Consider the following 21,415-nt stretch of genomic DNA (forward strand, 5'->3'; position numbering starts at 1 on the left):
CCAGTTTTTAAATATCTTTATTTACAAATTGGTATATTACCAGTCAGTTTGAATGCCATATGTGTGATAAAATAGATTATGAGAAATATCATATTTACAATGAAATCATTATTTTGTATAACTGAATCACCTAGTAGGCTACCTCTTGCAATAATAACTTAATGGGCCCAAATGTGCCCTTTGAATGGACCAATTTTATGCTTCTCTTAGAAAATTTTGAGTTCGGTGTAGTTTCTTGGTGCTTCTTTCTGTGATCCAAGTCTTAAGAGAAAATCCCAATGGAACCAGACCTCTCTGGGATTGAGGAGAGACAGGAGTGAAAGAAAAGACATCCTGTCACATCTTAGTCCCGCAACTGCTATGCTTTGCGGCAGGAGGAAAGAATCAGTCCCAAGAATTACATTGAACATTTCCAAATCTTCAATATCAAGGATGAATTTCTAAAACAGGTTTTGTAGATAGAAGCTCTCCAGCTAGTCATTAACTAAAATTCATATGCAATACAGTCAAGGATGCTGTACTTAACAAAAACCACATATAGCTTATTTATCTCTAATTTTAAAATAATTCTTTCCCTTATTGGGTATGCAAGTGAGCAGTGGAGAAAGTGGTGCATCTGCAATACCTAAAATTAAAAAAAAAAGAAAAGAAAATGAAACATCAGTTTAAAAATGGCCAAGATTAGAGGGTGGATCATGGACCCTCGTTAAATGAAACAGAATATTTTCAAAACGAGGCATGACGGAATAGCAGGCTGGAGCCATGAGAAAGTTGAGAGGCAATTAGTCAGCACAGAGAGGGTCAAATGTAGTGTGTTGTTAATTCCCACTGGTGAAATAAGCTGACCACTTACCGGCTGGGGCCAGGGATTTCAGCGCTTCCAGAAGATGCGGGCTAGAGAACTTTACCAGGCACCGGAGGGGCTCTTCTCTCTCAGCCAGGATGCCCCCGTTTAAGTCACTTTTGAATTTCGTTTCAAGCTGTCATCAGATATATTTATAAATGACTATTAAATACATCAATTGCAATGGCAAAATATAAAGAGACAGGATTATGTGTTTCACTAATTCTTGTTATCAAGAAACACAGGGATGAATGGGAGTGGGACCATTTAAATTGCTAATTGCAAACACTGGGGGAAACCAGGATATCAGCAATATCGCACACAAAATGCCGAGGGTGCACAGTGCCTGACATGCAGGAGATCCTGCCCTCAGGATGTCCTTTACTTGAGCATTAGGTTTACATTCTTAATGGAAAATGAGCACTATTTTTTGTAATCTGTCATTTCAATGTAAAAAAATTTCATGTGTTTTGGGTCACTACCACAATTTAACTTATTATAGAAAATTTAAGAAACATACAGAAGGAGCACAGTGTAAGGAGTCCCCCATACATATCACTCAGCTGAAACAATCACCAGTCTTGTTCCATCTATTACCCCACCTCCTGTTCCCTACTGCCCATATCCACTGGATTATTTTGAAGCAAATCCAAGACACCATAGTATCCTGCTTGTAATATCCATATATACCTAAAAAGGATTTTTTCTAAACTTCACCTCCACATTAGCACACCTAAGAAAATTACTAACAGTTCCTCATATCATCAAATATCCAAGTATTGCTACTTCAATAGGTACTTGGCTCTTAGACTCTAACTTCAACTTTTTGCTTTTTGCTTAAAATGATTCTTAAAATTTAGAGGCAGAATGCTAAAGCACTCATGCATGAAGCAGTGCAGAGGGTGAGTAATGTCTGCCGCTAATTCAGATGGCTCAGAACAAAGAAAGAGAAAAGAAAGCAAATGTGGCTAAATGGTAACAACGAGCGCATTTTGAAGCAAAGGGGAAATGGATGCTTACTGAAGTATTCGTGCATGTTTCCTGAAGGTTTGGCATTTTTCAAAATAGAAGAGGTAGGGGAAATTTAGTAGCGGGTATGAATAAATGCGTACCTTGACTTATAGAATAGACACATTCTCAGATGTGTATAAAGCAAAGTTTTGTGGATTAAATCTTATGTGTCCTAGATCAGCGGTTCTCTATGCAGAATCAGCTTGAGGGCTTGTGAAAACAGATGGTTGGGACCCACCTCCAGAGTCCCCTATCCAGTAGGATTATGGGGGGCCAAGAACCTGCATTTCTTACCCATTCCCAGGTGATGGTGATGCTGCTGACCCAGAGACCACACTTGGAGAATGACTGTCTTAGGGTATATTTAAAAGAACTGGGTTAAAACCCGCCATTCAGGGAACTTAACTTGAAAGGTGTCAAATCAACTTTTCCCACTAAAAACAAACCAAACCAAACAGGTGTTGGGCCTGACTAAGCAGATCACTGGTGGACTTCAAGTGTGGCCTGTAGCTGCAGAAAATTCTAAGCAGGAAGAATGTTATTGGAAGGTTTGAAGGGAGGAGAGTGTTATGAATATGAATATGACTATTAGATTAGAGTGGTCATGATATAAATCTTGAATTTTGCTAATGGTGGCCAAGGGCTTGCCCCCCACCTGGCTTTCCTGGTGGGCAGTGACTCACTCCTAGAATGAGCCAGGTTTGCAGGCTACTGTTTTTTTCCCTATGTGATGCCAACTGGGTTATATAATGACTGATTTCTTCAATCTTTTGTCCAATAAGTATTTATGAGCACTGACCATGCACAAACACTATTCTAGGTGTGGATGGGCTAGAAGGATACAATCTGTTTTTCCCTCAAAAATATAGATCACAGCTGGTTACACATAACTGGATTAATATAAAAGGTGAAATGAAAAAGCAGATTCAAAATTTCCAAAGGTTGTCCTTTGCAACAGAGGAACTTACTAAATACGATAAAGAAGTCTATTTTAACTCATAGATTATACAAAATTAAAGTGACAAATGAATGACATAAGTTTCTTTGAATTGTTTTCCACTTGAAATTTTAGTTCTTTTTAAAAAATATTGATAGCTTGTAGTTAGTTTATAGCAACATCCTACCTTATATTGTGCAAATTCTAGTCTTGGTTGAGGATAGTCTCCAAAAATTTCTTGAGTCACTCTCTGCACTCTTTCTTTTTCAACTTTGTTTTCATGAATGATCCTTGAATCCACTATAGATGGAAGATTTCAAGAGAAACCAGCTGTTAGGAATGTATTTCATCCACAAAGTATCATCCTTTCATTCCTAATCTTTCAACTTGCTCATATAATTTTGAAGTAACATTTACTGCCTTTTCACTTGATTGTAATCATTTCTTATAAAGTAGAAAGTTAGAAATATAGGTTGATAAGAAAGAAGATAAAAATCACCCATAATCCTACCACACAAAGATAAATACTGTTAACATTTTAATACATTTGTCTAACCCTTTTTTTCAGTGAATAAAGATATGTATTTTTAAGGCTGGCTTTATAAAATATACACAATTTTGTAGCCTGCTTTCTTTACTTAACATGAAATCAATAGCAGTTCGTATGCCATTGGAAAGGCATGGTTTACTTCATAATGGCTGCACCATTTCATTTTACTGCTAAGTCACTGCCAAGAAAGAGGAACATTTCCATTTTTATAGTATATTATACCCCACCACTTTTTTCGAACTTTCTGATCCGCATTAGTAGTTTCATATTCTATTTTCTTGGGTTTTCTATGGATGGACTCGTGTCAACTATGAATGGTGATATGGTCACGACTCTGATTACAGGCACACCTCAGAAATAAGTGGGTGCAGTTCTATACCACTGCAATGAAGTGACTCACATGAGTTTTTTGGTTTCCCAGTGCATATGAAAGTTATGTTTATATCGTACTGTGGTCTATTACATGTGCAACAGTATTATGTCTAAGAGGATAATATACATGGCTTAATTAGAAAGTACTTTATTGCTAAAAAATGCTGACCATCATCTGAGCCTTCAGCAAGTTGTAATCTTTTACAATAGTAACATCAAAGATCACTGATCACCGTAACAAAAATGAAAAAGTCTGAAACACTGTGAGAAACTGTGACAGAGACACGACCTGAGCCAGTGCTACTGGGAAAATGGTGCCCACAGATTTGCTCAATACAGGGTGGCCACAAACCTTCAATGTGTAAAAAGCGACATACCCACGAAGTGCAATAAAGTACTTGGGAAGCAATTTACCCAGTGCATTAAGATCCTGGGCTCCAGGCTCAGATTCGGTTTTTCTTCTGGCTTTGCTGATTCCTAGTTATGTGATTCTGCTCAGCAAGTTACTAAACCTCTCTGAAACCCAGTTTTCTACCCCTCTTTTCTCATGAAAAGAGCTTGTTCATGGGACTGCTGTGAAGATTAAGGAAATGATACATATAAACACCTTAGTATGGTGCCTGGCACAGAAGAAATGCTCAGTTAAATTATTTAATTGTTTGTTTTGGTTGTGATTATGATTAGATGCCATTCTAGCAAATTCTAAAGGAGACCTATATTAGCTTAGCTTCCCCACTTCAACAGAAATTTACTTTTCAGTTTTCTGAAAACAGGAGATACTTTTGAATCACAATCCTGGTACAGAAATGTTTTACTGGGTGAGAGAAATCTGAAAAGGAATGTCCTTCCAAATTTCAGTTTTTATCTTAAAATACACATACTATTTATATCTAGCCCAAGGCTTCCTTCTTGTAGAGATGTAGTACAGTTGTGAGTTTCAAAGCTCTAGGAAAAAGAAAACAGAAAAAAGTAAATGCTTTCTTAATTTTATCACCTCAAAGTATAGATATTAATTGGTTTTAGTGCACAAAAGTATGGCGAATCTTATCTTTCGTTTTTCCCAACACAGATATTTGAGGCCCTATGCAGACTGAGTTGAGCATTTCTCCTAGAGCGATATTGACAGAGGCTGCCGGGGCCAGCAACAAGGCTGCTTTGTTTGAGGAACTCTGTACCTTGTTAACATAAAAGTGTATCTGGAAGAACTATAGCTGCGGAGCCAAAAGCTAGAGAAATCAAAGGCAGCCTTTACAATGTGATGCTGCAGCTTTATGTCTTTATAACTGTGGGAAAAAACCTCACTGACATTGCTTACAGAAAAATAACTTTCCTGCTGTAAGTCTAAATCTCCCAGACTCCTTCACTCACTCTCCCCCACTGAAAGCACTGTTTTTATAATCAAGTATTTGATGAGTTTTTCTAGAAATGCACCTAATCATAGCAGAACTGTTGATATTAATAGCAATTTGGTAGGAGGCAGGTAGGTAAGAGGGAAGGTGCTATGGGGGAAAATCATTATCTAACTTTTTTTAAAAATATTTTTAATTGGAGGATAATTGCTTTACAGTATTGTGTTGGTTTCTGCCATACATCAACATGAATCAGCCATGGGTATACATATGTCCCTTCTCTCCTGATCCTCCCTCCCACCTCCCACCCATCCCACCCCTCCAGGTTGACACAGAGCACCAGGTGTGAGCTACCTGCATCATAACAGCAAATTCCCACTGGCTATCTGTTTTACATATGGGAACGTATATGTATGCAACTTCTTAATGTTAAGCTTGTTTTCTTTAAAGAGTAGCTTGCAGAAAGCCATCACTTCTTTCTACTTAGAACAGATGAAAATACATAAGTAGAACATACCTAGGGGCTTGAAGATACACAGTCTTAACAATTCTATAGGAGTCTGAACATATGAGCACACAGATGCCATGCAGAGGGGGGAAAAAAACACAACAACAACCCTGAGCCTTGGAGCAAGGCCAGATCCATTATCATTAAAAGGAAAAAATGCATTCAAATAATTTTTTTTCTTCATAGGTTTTTTTGTTTGTTTGTTTTACTCCTAGTACACTAGACACACCTCATGAAGTTATGAGGAATTATGGTTATACCCTTTGTACCAGATTGGCCCAGGATAATATGCCTTGATATTTGACCAGAACATTTTTTCTTTTTTTGACTTACACAGCATGGCACGTGGGATCTTAGCTTCCCGACCAGGGATTGAACCCATGCCCATTGCTTTGGAAGTGAAGTCTTAACCACTGAACTGCTAGGGAAGTTCCACACTCAAATAATTTTTTTTTTAACATTCAAATGCAAAGCTCATTTTATTGAAACTCAGTTGAACAAATTACCATTAATTTGCCCTCAGTAAAATTCAGTATTGAAAATGTTTCATGTTTGCCAAGTGAAAAGTAAATAGCTGAAAGGTGTTAATAAAACTTTTTTTATTTTTTTTTATTGAAGGATAATTGCTTTACAGGATTTTGTTGTTTTCTGTCAATACACTCAAATAATTTTGACAAATAAACTGTGGGAATTCATAAACCAATGCTTCCTCTTTTAATTCCTATATCACTTACTTGACTAGTGGGACAAAAAATTCTGCTTCTCTCTTGCATAAAAGAATATAATCAGCTTCAAAAGATAATGTCAAGTTACTCTGAAGAGAAAATAAATTCTGATTGGAATAGCTGATTAGGAAACAGGGGCCCTATAACATACACTCCAATGACCAATGGGCAGTATAAACAATACAGTTATGAAAAGATGAAAGTGAGGAATTATCTTATTTCCTATCATGTTTGCTGAAATCTTTCTCCACTTCAGGGACATCTAATGTGATCTCCTGTTGTTGGAGGTAGACTTTCCTACCTGCTTAACTTCTAAATTACGCATGAAAGAGAAAATGGAGACTCAGGTTTAAATAGAGTCAAAGATGGGCTCACCTGATTATACTGTTTAAAAACAATAGCCTTAAGAGAGTCCAGATACCGGCTTCTGAGGTCCATTTTCACAATCTGATGGTGTTTGCTAGCAACTGTCAGTGCCTTGAAATGAAAATTAGCAAGATTATTAATAACATTACTGTGTCTATCTCTTTATTTATAATACTTGTTCAGACAAAATGTAGGAGTTGTAATCAGTGAATAATTTTTACTTAAAAGTGAAAAGAAATCCAGAACAATTAAATCTCATGGTCTGTTACTCAGCTTGAAAAACAAAAACAGTGGCTAGTGGCATTAAGATCCTCAGAAAGGCAAGATCTTTTGTACCATTTTTAGAAAACAGATCCTATTTTTTTTTTTTTTTGGTCAAACTACACAGCAGGCAGGATATCAGTTCCCCAACCAAAGCCTGAACCCATGCCCCCTGCAGTGGAAGTACAGAGTCTTAACCACTGGACTGCCAGGGAAGTCCCAGAATGATCCTGTTTAAAGTTAGGAATTGTGATAAATTAAGGTGAGAGTTAAGAATAAAGGATGAGGGGGTGACATTGAAAAAGAGATTGTGGGTTTAACTTTTTTATTCAGCAAAAATGTGGATTCAGAAAAGCACCCAGGAAGGTTGAACCACGAAGATCGGACACTTTAAAAAAAAAAAAAGAATAAAGGATGAATATGCAAATGTTACCATTTTTGATGATTAGTTGTTAATACTACAATGACACTGCCATGCAAAAATGCAAATAGAAAAAGCAAATTATAGACCCTATGTACCACTCTGGTTTCTGTAATAAAACATCTTCCGAAAGGAACCAGCAAAACAATTAAAAGCAGTTACTTTGGGTGAGTGGGATTGGGAAAAGGGGTATGAAGTCTTAAAAGATTGTTTAGAGACTTCGTTGGTTGGATTTTTACCTCAATTGTGCATTACTTCTCGATTTTGAGACACTAATGAAGAGTTCTAAACCAATGCTGATGCCGTGCTCTCACTTGCAGAATAATAGTACTTCCTGCTCCTTATTTTAGGAGATCAAGAATTATGGGTGGTATTTTACATCAAATGATATTGAGAAGTTTAAACCTACATGGCCCTGAGATAAGGATAATGCAAGAGCTGACTCAATTGGAAAAGACCCTGATGCTGGGAAAGACTGAAGGCAAAAGAAGAGGGCAGCAGAGGATGAGATGGGTAGATAGCATCATCGCCGACTCAATGGACATGCACTTGAGCAAACTCCAGGATAGTGGAGGACAGGGAAGCCTGGCGTGCTGCAGTCCGTGGGGCTGCCAAGAGCCGGACACAACTTACCAACTGAACAACAACAATACCGCTTATAGTGGTTGGTTCCATACCTGACCCAGAAGGGGTAGATTGCTCTTCAGTCGGGAGGACGAAGTGAAGGCATATGGAGTTTGGGAATAGTATACCACGTAAGCAGGTTTGTACTGGTTTGGCTTTTTATACTGTGTTCCCCAGGCAATTCGAATCCATACCGAGTTCTCCTCGGCGTCTCTGAAGCTGACTGTCACCTTAAAAAAAAAAAAAGACATAAGTTCCCTAATTAACATATCATATTGTACCAACAACTGATGCTTTTTAGGGGTGAAGGATGTCACTGTCTGGCTGAAATCTGGCAGTTTTTCTCTTACTTCTCATTACAGTGATTTGGGAAATCTCTGGATAAGTGTTTTATGGTTGCTTTGTAAAGATACATCCATGCCTTGCAAAGTCTTTTGGAAGGAAAAAAAAAGAATTTAAATCCCACAATCAGTGTATGACATCACAAATTTTCAATAATTTCTTGGGCTTTGTCCTGAAAAAAATAGTAGAAAGGGACAGAAAATGGGCTACCTTTAATAACTGGAAAACATAGTTTTTAGTTTGTCTCTTTGTAAGTTTTCCCAAGAACTTTCTATTTTGAAGAGTTTTATCTGATAAGATGTGCAGTTAATCCTCTCTCTCTCACATACACACACACACGCGCACACACACACACACTCCACCCAGCACTCCCCAGTTACGCTTCCTGTGCCCTCTCATACCAGCTTCTCTCCCCCATGGTTCCGGGAAGGAGTTCTTAACCTGAAGTCAATGGTTAGAATTCAGGGCATCTCTGGACTTGGTGGGGGCGGGGGGGAGTTATTTCATCTTTACTTGTGGGCCTCCCTGATGGCTCAGACAATAAAGAATCTGCCTACAATGTAGGCCACCTGGGTTCAATCCCTTATTCGTAAGTGAAATTTAGCATCTCCCTTCAAGTAGGGAGTGAAAGTAGGCATCAAGACAGTAGAATTTTAGGATGTTATTTTATTGTCCACAGAAATCTCAAGTATTTTTATCACATTACAATTGTTGCATGAGCCTTAAGAATATCATTTACACTTATTAGCACTTTGAAGCTAGTTGTTTTTAGACCCATTATGAGATTATTTATTGTGTTAATAAAGAAGCACATGCATTACTGTATCAGTTTGCCATCTTAATGCCTTTACAGTAACTATCATTTGTTTCCCCTGTGATTCTGTAGATTTTATTTTACAGCATTTAAAAACACACTTCTGAGAAGTGGTCCATAAGCTTCACTAACAGCGAAAGCATCGTTGCCACAAAAAGGTTAAGACACCTGTCCTAGAGCAGCCACTGAGTCACTCTTCAGTCCTGGGCACCGGGAGATACTACTTGGCATGATGTCGCCATCATCAGCCTTTGGGAAAGTGGGGTTAACTAGCCACTAGTTAAGTTATGCAGAGGAAGGTAAAGATAAGCCAGGAGACCTCAGCTGGTTGAGGAAAGGGATGAGGACGTGCTGGTCAGCTCAGAGTAAAGGGACAGGGCAGACAGAAAAGACCCAAGGCCTTTACCTGTTTATCCTCATCTAAAACCTGCAGCGCACACAGCATGTCACTCTCCGGCTGGCCTTTCAAGCAGGACAGATGTGACCAGTAAAAAAGCCCCTTTGTCGCCCCAGCGCCATGCTGTTGCTGCTGTTCTAAGTCATGTCTGACTCTTCGCGACCCCGTGGACTGTGGCATGCCAGGCTCCGTGGGGTTCTCCAGGCAAGAACACTGGGCTGGGTTGCCATTTCCTTCTCCACCAGCCCCTGCTAGCGTGCCTGAAATTCATTCACGAGGCAAAACCTTTCGGACCATGGTAGAGATGAGAAGAGATCTAACAACTGAAATACAAGGGCATCAAAGTAGGAGGAAATGTGAGTGTTTCAGACGCTTTTTCCCCTTGCATGGTAGGGGTGGCCTGGGGTTCAGAGAACAGAAATCCCTGCTGCCCAAAAGAGGAACAGGAAAGGCCGTCAAGTGAGGAGCTGGGAGTGAAGTGAAGGCGTCAAGTGAAGGTGCTGGGAAGGAAGATGCACATAAACTCTGAACTGGACCCGAGAGAGGAGACGCTTTCTAGCTTTCTTGTTTTGGGTGAAGTAGGGTGGGTGTGCTGGCTGCAGTTTTGCAAGAGGAGTCAGCCAGTCAGTTTGAGCTTCATGAGAAGGCTGCTTCCAGAAGGGTCCAGACCATATATCTACAACATTCCTGGAGAACTGGCCAGGGATTCTGTAATTATGAGGCTCTTTGTTTTTTTTTTTTTTTTTTTTTAAAAAAAAAAAAAAAGCAGGTGCATGCAGTATACCCACAGTCCAGATGGGACTCTCCTATAAGCTCTGCAGAGTTCACAATTTCATGGTAACAAGTTTTCAAATAATATAATCCAAAATAACAACTTATTCACAAAATTTAAATAATAATAATAAAAAAGAGAAATCTTCTTTTGGTTTACAGTTTTCTTTGAATTAATTTATAAATACGTTCCCCCTCAAAAGGCTGAAGATTTTGTTTTGTAAACCTCATAAAATGATTCTAAGATTCATTTGGAGGAAAGGTTAGCACATTTTTGACAAAGAAAAATAATTGGGGGTAGGGGTAGGGTTGACTTGTCTTACGGGTTATGAAAATGTTTTAAAAACTAATGATTAATGGAATGGGGAGTTTGCTCCAAGCAAGTGATCCCCCTGATACCAAAACCAGAAGCAGGAAGAGTTGCCTACACGGTCACTGGCAGGACCACTGTGAGTGGTCTCCCTGCTAGGGCAGAGCTGGCCCTTGGAGGAGTAGACCAGAGTAGGTGCTTTCTGCAGGCAGCTGCTAACTCAGGCTAAGCTTGTGCTCCTGCTGGAGATAAGTGAAGGGGGCAATGGGGAGGGGCCGGTGGGATTCCTTCCATGTGGGGGGCACAGCAGGAACAAGAAGAAATATTTCCCTCCAAGAGTCTTGTGGCAGAAAAAGCAGGGCTTGAGGATAAGCCTGGGGAAAGGATGTATTTTCTCTGAGAATTAAGCATGTTTCTAAGCAGTAGAGTAGGAAGCAGATGAGGGAAGGGAGTAAGGATACAAAAGAGAACAGAGAAAAATAGAGCAGAAAAATCGGATGAGGATGCAGGAGATGAATGCAGAGCACACAGAAGGGTCCTTGTAAGAAAGGAGATGAGGGCACATGTTCGGTGACAGGTGGATAAGTAGAAAGCAGGACCAGTTCCAGACTAAAGGATGAGGAAAGGGGATGGAGGTGACATCACCTTTACGGCAGAAGGCAAAGAGGAACTGAAGAGCCTCTTGATGAAGGTGAAAGAGGACAGTGAAAAACCTTAAAGCTCAACATTCAGAAAACCAAGATCATGGCATCTGGTCCCATCACTCCATGGCAAATAGATGGGGACACAATGGAAACAGTGACAGACTTTATTTTCTTGGGCTCCAAAATCACTGCAGATAGTGATTGCGGCCATGAAATTAAAAGACGCTTGCTCCCTGAAAGAAAAGCTATGACCAACTTAGACAGCATATTAAAAAGCAGAGACATTATTTTACCAACAAAGGTCCATCTAGTCAAAGCTGTGATTTTCCATTAGTCATGTATAGATGTGATAGCTGGACCATGCAGAAATTTGAGCGCCGAAGAATTGATGCTTTTGAACTGTGGTGTTGAAGTCTCTGGAGAGTAACTTGGACTGCAAGATCAAACCAGTCCATCCTAAAGGAAATCAACCCTGAATATTCATTGGAAGGACTGATGTTGAAGCTGAAACTCCAATACTTTGGCCACCTGACGCAAAGGACTCATTGGAAAAGACCCTGATGCCAGGAAAGATTGAAGTCAGGAGGAGAAGGGAATACAGAGGATGAGATGGTTGGATGGCATCACCGAATCGATGGATGAGTTTGAGTAAGCTCCAGAAGTTGGTGAAGGACAGGGAAGCCTGGTTGTGCTGCAGTCCATGGGGTCGCAAAGAGTTGGACATGACTGAGTGACTAAACTGGACTAAAGGGGATGGAGAGACAAGTCAAGGAGTTTGAGAATCAAAATATGCTCCAAAAGGGAACACCAATGTGCCAGAGGATGGGCATAGTGAGGTGGATAGGACAGAATTTGGGGCATTTGCTAGTCTTCCTCTATGCAAGGAGGACTAAGGCAGAGTCAGGTGGGAAGGGAATGAAGCAGGGGAGGCTGTGAGAAGGCTATCACCTCAGCCTATGACAAGATGTTGAAGTGGTGCTTGGCTCTCGAGCTACAATGACCAAACCGCAGCCAGGAGCCACCCAGGGCCATTTAAGTAAAATTCATTATTGTTAAATAAGACGATCATTTTTAGATTCTCAGTCAAACCAGCCACACTTCAGGTTCTTGGCAGCCACATATAGCTGCTTGGCTGGTGCTAGACATCTCTGATCTAGAACACTGCCATCAATGCAGAGTCCTACTGGGCAGTGCTGCTCTTGAGAAAGAAGCAGAACCCCTGAACTGAAAGCTAAGGCGAGCAGAAAGTTTTTACGATGAGCAGAGTTTGTCTTTGATATTGAGTAGAATAGTATGGAATATTACTAACTGAAATTCTTGCAAATTAAAAAAACAAGGTAGTGATGAATTTTAAGTGCATGGGTGCCGTGAAATTGAATCTCATGGAAATTCAGATAAATTCTATTCTTACATTTTTTAATGCTCTCTGAAGAATTTTCTTGAATGAACTTTTGAATTGTTCCATATCAAAAAGATCAATGTCGTCACCTGTCAAAGTGAAAAGAAAAATCAGGGGAGCTACACTGTCTTCAATACATTTGCAAAGACCCTGAAGGTAAGAACAATAATGATCAAATCACACAAACACTGCCAGTATCTCTGACTCAGCATCACCAAATAGAGTTCTCACTTTTCTATACATGAGTAATAATCACTTCATTTGGAAAGAAGAGACTTAAGAGGAATATGCTGCTGTTCCTTTTTAAATTGCCCAAATATCAAATACAAGTGTTTAAAATGAGAAACATCACCTGGTGCTTTACTCATCTGAAAAACATCCCAAATTTTCTGGTGCCGATGAAACTGAGTATCTGAGGGAGGAAGAAACAGCTTATTACTGCATGTCAGAAAACTTTCAAGCAACGGGCTTATAAGTACATATTTTTAATAATGTGAAAGTGGAGAAAATAACAATAATTTACAAATTAAGTTATGCAGATTTTTCTTTGAAATATAAATTTTCAATGGGTTAAATTTACTCCAATAAAATAAGTTATAATGAATTACTCAACACAGTAGAGATTTAGCCTTTATTCTTAGACCATTTATTCTGTCCATACAGGTCTACTCCACAGAGTGCTGCATCTCTCCAGCAAGCCAGCGATGACATGTTCCCGGCACTGGTGTTTCCATCGACTTTGCTTATTTTGCGCTCTTCTCCTAGCTCCTTAGGCACCTCATTATGGTCTCTACTAAAACGCCACCATGCAAAAAGGCCTCCCTGAGCACTCTACCCAAATTGAAGCCCCCATCCCACTATGGTTTTTCCAGTAGTCATGTATGGATGTGAGAGCTGGACCATAAAGAAGGCTGAGCACCAAAGAACTGATGCTTTCGAACTGTGCTGCTGGAGGAGACGCTGGAGAGTCCCTTGGACTTCAAGAGATCAAACCAGTCAATCCTAAAGGAAATCAACCCTGAATACTCATTGGAAGGACTGATGCTTTAGCTGGAGCTCTAATACTTTGGCCACCTGATGCGAACAGTCAACTCATTAGAAAAGACCCTGATGCTGGGAAAGATTGAAGGCAGGAAGAGAAGGGGACGACAGAGGATGAGATGGTTGGATGGCATCACCGACTCAATGGACCTGAGTTTGAGCAAGCTCTGGGAGATGGTGAAGCACAGGGAAGCCGGGTGTGCTGCAGTTCATGGGGTCACAAAGAGTCGGACGTGACTTAGCAACGGAACAACAATAACAACATTCTGCCCTGCTCTAGTTTCCTTCTTGGCACTTATCACTACCTGACATTACAGCATATATTTAGATGTTCATTTGTACACTTGCTTGTACACATGGGATACTGGACTTAGTCTTGTTCATACTGGACTTAGTCTTGTTCATCTTATTCCCAGTGTCTAGCCACTGCTGCTGCTGCTGCTAAGTCGCTTCAGTCGTGTCCAACTCTGTGCGACCCCATGGACGGCAGCCCACCAGGCTCCCCGTCCCTGGGATTCTCCAGGCAAGAACACTGGAGTGGGTTGCCATTTCCTTCTCCAATGCATGAAAGTGAAAAGTGAAAAATGAAAGGGAAGTGGCTCAGTCGTCTCTGACTCTTCATGACCGCATGGACTGCAGTCTACCAGGCTCCTCTGTCCATGGGATTTTCCAGGCAAGAGTACTGGCTGGCATTAAATATATGTATTTGATGACTGACTGAATGAATGGATGAATGTATGATACAGAAGGCACCCTTTAGGAGTTACAAACTTAAGAGTATCTTGGATTAAAAATGGATCCAGTAAGTTATTGAGCTCAGTCCTAGCACATCATCATCCTGGCTTTACTCCGTCCCTGTGCTGACCCCCATCTGCATCCGTGTCTTTGGACCTAGGACCAAGGTGCTCTGCACCCCAAAAAGAGGGACTGTGGGCTCCAACACTCAAGGACACCAACCTGCTGTGCCTTTGAACTATTATTTTTCTTGCCCTGTGTCTTTTTTTTTTTCTTTTTTGGTGCCTTAGTGTTCTCTCCCTATCCAGTCTGTTTATGGTGATGGCCTGAGAAATCTTCATGATCTAGTTTTGTCTAAAACAGGTGTAATCGGGTACAATGTGATGTCTGCCCTTAAAGACAGCATCCAAAGGGTTTTGTTTCTTTCTAGTATATTCTTCCTTGGTTCTGTGTTTCAGAATTCAGATGGCCTGCTAAATGATCTCTGAATAAGGTTGTTATATTAATAATGGAGATGAATCATTTTTTGTTGATAATGATTCTTTTAAACACCATGCAGAAGTTCATGATAAATGGCAAAGAATTAAGTACAAATGCTGACATTTCCTTGAATAGTACATATCTGAGACTAACCCATGATCTTTGTGACAAGCTTGGTCCACTTCTAGTGTCCACTGTCTTAGTCAGGGGTCCATTTTCTTTCTAGTGGCACATGCAGACCCCGGAGCCGTGCCTGCCTCTCTCACTCAGTACCCCCTTGACCACACCACGTGCAAGTCCAGTCAGTTTTATCCTTACAAGCGGCACTGTAATTATAACAAATTCTCAGAAATATATTTTCAAATTCTGTTAGCAATAATACAAAGCCTAGCAAATATTTACTATGTGCCAATTATTGTGATAAGAACTTTTCAAGTCTTATCTTACTTAACCCTCACAATGATCCTGTGAAATACAGGTTGTTATTATGTCCATTTGATTTAGGAAAAGTCTGAAGCTTAGAAAAAGGTGACATGACTTGGTAAAGGACACAGACTGGTAAGTGACAGAGCTGAAATATGAAACCAGGTCAGCTTCACTTTAAAATCTGAGCCATCACATACAAAACTGCCTCTCTGATGAAACTGGACTGGTTAAGTGTAAATACAAATCACCAAGACTTACAAATGATGTCTAAATGGGCTGCGTCATTGAGACTCGCATGGTTCTCCTGAAAGAGATTATAATAATACTTTTAGTAATTATGGTGACAGGTTTGGTTCCACTCCATCTACAGCACATTTTAGGGTTGCTAAGGACAAACTACGAGGGCCCTCTCCATACTGTACTGACAACGTGTCTCCCAACTATGTTCTTCTGTTAAGTAACAAATATGGCTTCCGATTCATGTCCCAGTACGGGCTCTCACAACTGTTCTCCCACTATCTACTCTTCATTGATCACTTTTAACTTTCTGTTTGTTTTTTTCAATCAATGGTATCCTTCCACACCTCCTCTATACCAGCATTTCTCAACCAGGCTTGAGTGACATTTTGAGTCAGATACATCTGTCTTGTGGAAGCTGTCCTAGAATGTAAAGGAACATTCCTGGCCTCTATCCCCTGGAAGCCAGCAGCGCCCACTCCCAGTTTTAACAACCAGAAACATCTCCAGATGTCATGTCTTCTGGGAGCAAAACCATCTCAGCTGAGAACTACTACTCTATACATACACATTTGTATGTTCACATAGTATATAGTTTCTTTTAATGTTATACATAAAGATCTAGTTTATTCTTTTTAATGATCGAAGAATATTTTGTTAAGTGGATGCAACATTTTTTATCTCATCTCCTAAGTATAGTTAGTTCCAATTTTTTGTGTGTAAATAATGCTAGTTAACATCTTTATTTATATGTAACCATTTATATATAACTAGATATATAAATGTTTATCAATTATAATATCATATATACCTCCTTATTTTTTATGTTTTTTATATATTTAAATATCCAGAAGTGGAACTGCTGGGTCATAAAGTATATTTATTTAAAAATGAATGAGGGAAGGGTATACTGGGTATATAAGGGTATAGTAAAATTCTTTGTACTATACTTGCAACTTTTCTGAAAGCCTGAAATCACTTTAAAATAAAAAGCAAATAAGTAAATAAATACATGTGAAAGAGAGTGTCTCTTTCTGCATAACTTGATCAACATATTTGAGTATTATCTTTTCATCTTTGACAATCTGAGAGTTTAAAAAAAGAATACTGCTCGTTATTTTAACTTCTTTGTTTCTTCTTCCTTGGTATTCACTTTTTTTCTTCTCACTAGTTTGTAAGCATTCTTTGTAAGTTGAAAAATCCAATTAAAAATTAGCACCTTTTCCACTATAGTGGGACAGAGCCCTCCTCAGTCACAGCCTAGAGCTACGTAAATCTCTTTTGGACTAAGGAAAGGAAAGAGAGAGGAAAACCAAAGGGTAGCGTGATATTCAAGGTTAATCACTTTGAACACTGTTACCTCACAAAGCAGAACCAAGTCCTGAACAATAGATTCCTTTCTCTGCCGAAAGTTTACGGTCTGCAGTTGATTTTCAGACAAAAAATTCCAGGTTTTTAGGATTGTCATCATTTCAGTCATTGGGATTTTCAAGATGGTCCTCCTGAAAAACTCGGCAAGAGTTTCATCCATCTCTTTGGCACTTTAATAAAAATAAAAACAGTACAACAAAGTATTAAGCAAACACAAAAGTACAAGTTAGTGAATTTTCAGCATCATAATTTTAGCCAGAATTATGATTTGTATGTCAAACACCCAAATTTTTCAGCCATTCTGCGGAGTATTTCAACAAGAGGATTTTCTCTTAAGTGTACATTTAAACATGTTTTAAGGTTTTTAAAAATTAGTATTCTCTCTCCTTTCTTGGCTAGAGTATTTTGATCTTTTGATAGCAATAGTAAGTGAATCATTCACTCATTTACTTATTCATGTATCAAATTACTAAGCACCCATGAGTGCCAGGCACTTTTTTAGGCACAGGGGATAGAGCTTTAACCAAAAATGACAAAAATTCCTGCCAGTAGGAAGTGTCCTTCCTAGCTGGGAGAGACAGGTAACAGGAAAATCACAAAAAATGTTAAAACTGGTAAGCGCTGAGGAGAAAAGGGAGCAATGTTAGGAAGCTAGTAGCAGTGAATATGGAGCAGGCTGGGAATGGGTGGGGGGAAGAGGGGAATGGAGAGCAGGCCTGAGAGAAGGCGGCATTCCAGCCAATTCTTGGGGGAGGAAGAGTGAGCCATGTGGCTGGTTGTTGGAGGAGCTCTCCAGGCAGACGGAACAGCAAGCACAAAAGCCTTGCAGCCATCAAGGGGAGAAGGAGGCCTCCAGACAGGCCAGAGAGGAGAGTGAAAAGGCACAGAGGAGGAGGTGAGGAGGGCCGTGTTTATGACAAGAAGCAGAAGTCAGTCTGTCAATCTCATCCGCTTCCACCAAGACTACAGGATACACAAGGACAAACAGAAGAGATTCCCCTAAAAGGATCGTGGCTATGAATTATTTCTACCATTTAAATGTTTGTTGAATGGCATATGATTATATTATATGATTATATATGATTAAGCTCCACAATGGCACCCCACTCCAGTACTCTTGCCTGGAAAATCCCATGGACGGAGGAGCCTGGTGGGCTGCAGTCCATGGGGCCGCTGGTGTCAGACACGACTGAGCGACTTCTCTTTGACTTTTCACTTTCATGCATTGGAGAAGGAAATGGCAACCCACTCCAGTGTTCTTGCCAGGAGAATCCCAGGGATGGGGAAGCCTGGTGGGCTGCCGTCTATGGGGTCGCACAGAGTCGGACACGACTGAAGCGACTTAGCAGCAGCGGCAGCAGGGCAGGAACTATGTTTGTCTTATTCACATCTGCCTTCCTAGGATCTAGAACAATTTCAGCCCAAGAACTGTCTTAGTGGAAATACTTGTTGAATAGGAAGCCTCAAAGTATTAGATACTCTCCCTAAGAAGCCGTGCCTGAGGAGATAAACAACCTGGGAAGGATTGGCCAGTGACAATATCAAACCAACGTCCCCCATCAAAAACACTGGAGGTGGAGGTGGTTGTCAAAACGCAGACTCCTGGGCCCAATGATTTAAACTAGGGGAGGGGAATGCTGGGGAAGTGCTTGAGATTTCTGCATTTTTACAATTAGAGTCTTAATTCTGGCTAAAGTATGGGAATGTCATTCTAAAGAATTCTGGTAGAAAGAGGGAATGGAGGGAATGCAACCTCATCAATAAAACTGGAAACCCTTGAATAAACTCTTCTGATTCCCTGTGATTATCCAACTTCTCTCTACTTCGCTGCGCGTGGCACAGTGTCTGGCATATAGTACGTACACGAGATACAACAGCTGAATGAAAGCATGACCAAAAAGGTCCCTGTAAATATACACCGCCGAAGAGCTGCCACAAGGAGCAGGAGTAATGCGAGACTAAAAAGGACGGACGCCAAGGTTATCCCAAAATCGAAACACCAAATTCTGAAGGAAGCAGCAACCGAAGACTGTTTAGCCCTTGACAGCTCTGGGCGGCGCGAGCGCGACGCAGGCCCTACGTAAGACCCCGCCCCACCAGGGCGGATGTGACGTCACGACCCAGCGTCTCCGCCCTCTTCGCCTAAGCCTCAACTGAAGTTCCCCGCCTCAGGCCCGAGACCAAGGACCAGTCTCTCACCTTGGGACCCGTGGCAGTCACAAGAGAGTCGCCTCAGAGTCGTGGGACGTGGCTTCTTCTAGGCTCCCGCCACATCCCGCCGGATCCCACGCCGCCGGGTTCTCGTACCCACATCGCCGGCCGGCTCTCTCCTCATCGACTGTTCCCGCCCGCTGCACCTTCAAAACCACCAATTGCAGGTCCCGCCGTCCTGGAGCCCCGCCCACCGGGGGGCGCCAACTCTGGACTGTACCCTCGGCACAGGGGACCGCGTGAGGAGAGCGACAGAAGTGAAACGCGCCGAGCCCCCCGCCTCACTCTTCTCAGCAGAGAATATTTTTTGAGTGCCTTAATCCCAGCCACAAAATCTGGCTTGTCGGTTCCCCTTCAAGTTTAGGCTCTGCGGCGCCTCGGCGGACTTGCTCTCCCTCCCCTCACAGCGCCTGAAAATGGGCCCGTCCAGACAAGGCGGCGCAGGCGCCTGAGGTGGCGAGCGGCGGGGGCCGGCCAAGCGGTGTCAGCCGTGGAGGGCGCCGTGCCTTCGCCACCCGGAGCTGGCCCGGCTCCGGCGCCCAGACCGCGCGTTTGCAGGCGCAGCGTCTTCGCCGGGGAATACCGCTTCCACTTTCCGGGTGTGGCCGCGAGTCGGGTGAGTCCCGGGGGTCCGGGCCGTTCGGAGGCGCGCTCTCTTCCTGGCCGCGTAGTGCGGGGAGGCCGCGGGACACCCACCGGCACCCCCCTCAGGTCCCTCAGGGTCGGCACCGCCGCACTGGGTTTCCCGGGGCGGGATAGGCTAAACTCAGTCCGGTTGCATTCTCTGAGGATGCGCTGGTAGTTGAGCGCAGGATTGGGGTAGACCTTCGCTTTCTGCCCCACAACTCTCGAGCTGGTGACCTTGGGCAGGCTCCTCCCTCCTCGGTTTCCTCGCCTGAGAAATGGGTGTAATCCAGCGCCTAGGCTGTGAGAAGCGCTTAACTACGTGTCCGACGCGGTGAGCGCTCCCTACGGTGTATGCTTGTTACTGCTCTTGGGGATCCAGGCGTTCAGGGTTTGCTTGTGGGAGCCTGTTAGGGCGCCTCTCAGCTGCAGTGAAATTTTCCACCAGTCCGTCCTGCGATGCGAGAACCCAGTAAGATCCTCATGTAGACTTTTCAAGGAAAGTGACAGGCAGATCCCTTTTATCGGGTTTAAAGATGACCGAGCTTGTTTCACGTAAGTAGTTTATGAAGAGTTAAGTAAATCCTAGTACTGATTTAAATGCATAAAGGAAGTGTGCAATGACAAAGGAATTCTGTTGTAAGACACTCGTTGTGTCTTCTTTCCTGTTCATACAGGCTGCTGCACATGTCTGGTTGATTTAAAACGACCCTCATTTCCCACCTTTTTTAAAAAAGAAAAACTATATTAAGGTCTGAATCAGTGCTCAAATCTGTGATGGTACTGCATTCAGGAAACATTTATTGGCCATATACTATGTGCATTTAGGGGAATATCTCTTCCCCTACTAGCCTGTGTGGTGTTTGATGGTTATGGACTAATTTTTTTTTTTTTTGCTCTGAACTTCACGTGATTTGACAGAGGGCTCAACACCAAGAAAGTGGTGATAAATCCTAGTTCAGGGAACGCTACAACTGGGCCCATGCCTTAAGAAATGACGTGAGGTTGCTCTCAGTAGCAGTAGGTCTGTACTTCGAGCACTTGTCACCTAATCAGAAGCCTCTGTTTAGATTTGGTCATTTTGCAGCTGTGATAAGTAAAAGTGGGTGAGGAAGGTCGTCCCCTGCTATGTCTGCTACTTCTGCTCAATACAGTGAGGTGTGAAGTAGAGAGATACTAATTTAACTAATTCCAGAGCTTTCTGAAATTAGACTTTTTAAAAATATATGTTTTAGAGAGCAGTTTTTTCCTGGAGAACAGATTCTTTAGGCTCTGAACAAGAGACTTTTTTGGCCTTGTTTTAAAATGACATTAGAAATTGTAACTGTAGTGTGAATTTCTTTCTGTTGAGGTCACACAATAGCAAAATGTCTCTAAAGAAAGCCTTAGTGGCATTAAAATATAGGGTTTCCCTCTTGCGATTATAGATCTGCTGAAGTGTGTTATTAGAATGTTTCCTCTCTTTTCTACACTAGTGTTCATATATTGCTTGTGCTTTTTTTTCTTCTAAAATTGTGCCACCTGGTGGTTGAAATCTATCATAGACTACTTGTTAGATTTTACCTCAGAGTCTTGGTAGAATAAGGTGAAGCAGTGAATAAAATAAAACTATAAATTTTGTTATCTTTAGCAAGAGCTCCCTATT

General features: G+C 41.4%; 2 protein-coding genes across 3 annotated transcripts in view; one reads left to right on the forward strand and one right to left on the reverse strand.

Moving 5' to 3' along the window:
• On the reverse strand, window positions 1–19,306 carry CENPN (centromere protein N). Its single transcript, XM_027513954.1, has 11 exons — window positions 19,135–19,306; window positions 16,925–17,105; window positions 15,586–15,631; window positions 12,998–13,057; window positions 12,658–12,734; window positions 8,022–8,198; window positions 6,672–6,773; window positions 4,596–4,659; window positions 2,980–3,092; window positions 854–980; window positions 1–625 (listed from the first exon to the last, which is right to left on the reverse strand). The coding sequence occupies exons 2-11, from the start codon at window positions 17,093–17,095 to the stop codon at window positions 543–545; spliced, it is 1,020 nt and encodes a 339-aa protein (XP_027369755.1). The 5' UTR covers window positions 17,096–17,105; window positions 19,135–19,306; the 3' UTR covers window positions 1–542.
• Window positions 19,283–21,415, forward strand: part of CMC2 (C-X9-C motif containing 2) — a 14,510-nt gene continuing 12,377 nt past the window's right edge. Inside the window, exon 1 of one of the 2 annotated variants that reach the window (XR_003506264.1) lies at window positions 19,283–19,762. The gene's annotated coding sequence lies outside the window, so the exon portion shown is untranslated. The remainder of the gene's footprint in view (window positions 19,763–21,415) is intronic. The other variant, XM_027513955.1, reaches the window with a different exon arrangement.

The sequence above is a fragment of the Bos indicus x Bos taurus genome, chromosome 18 (assembly GCF_003369695.1).
Source record: "Bos indicus x Bos taurus breed Angus x Brahman F1 hybrid chromosome 18, Bos_hybrid_MaternalHap_v2.0, whole genome shotgun sequence".
NCBI lineage: Eukaryota > Metazoa > Chordata > Mammalia > Artiodactyla > Bovidae > Bos > Bos indicus x Bos taurus.

Coding starts and splice junctions, on each gene's coding strand:
- CENPN (XM_027513954.1), bottom strand. CDS start 17,095: ATGGATGAAACTCTTGCCGAGTTTTTCAGGAGGACCATCTTGAAAATC. Junction 13,058..15,585: donor AGCCCATTTAGACATCATTT/GTAAGTCTTGGT, acceptor TTCCTCCCTCAG/ATACTCAGTTTCATCGGCAC. Junction 626..853: donor GAAATCCCTGGCCCCAGCCG/GTAAGTGGTCAG, acceptor TTTTAATTTTAG/GTATTGCAGATGCACCACTT.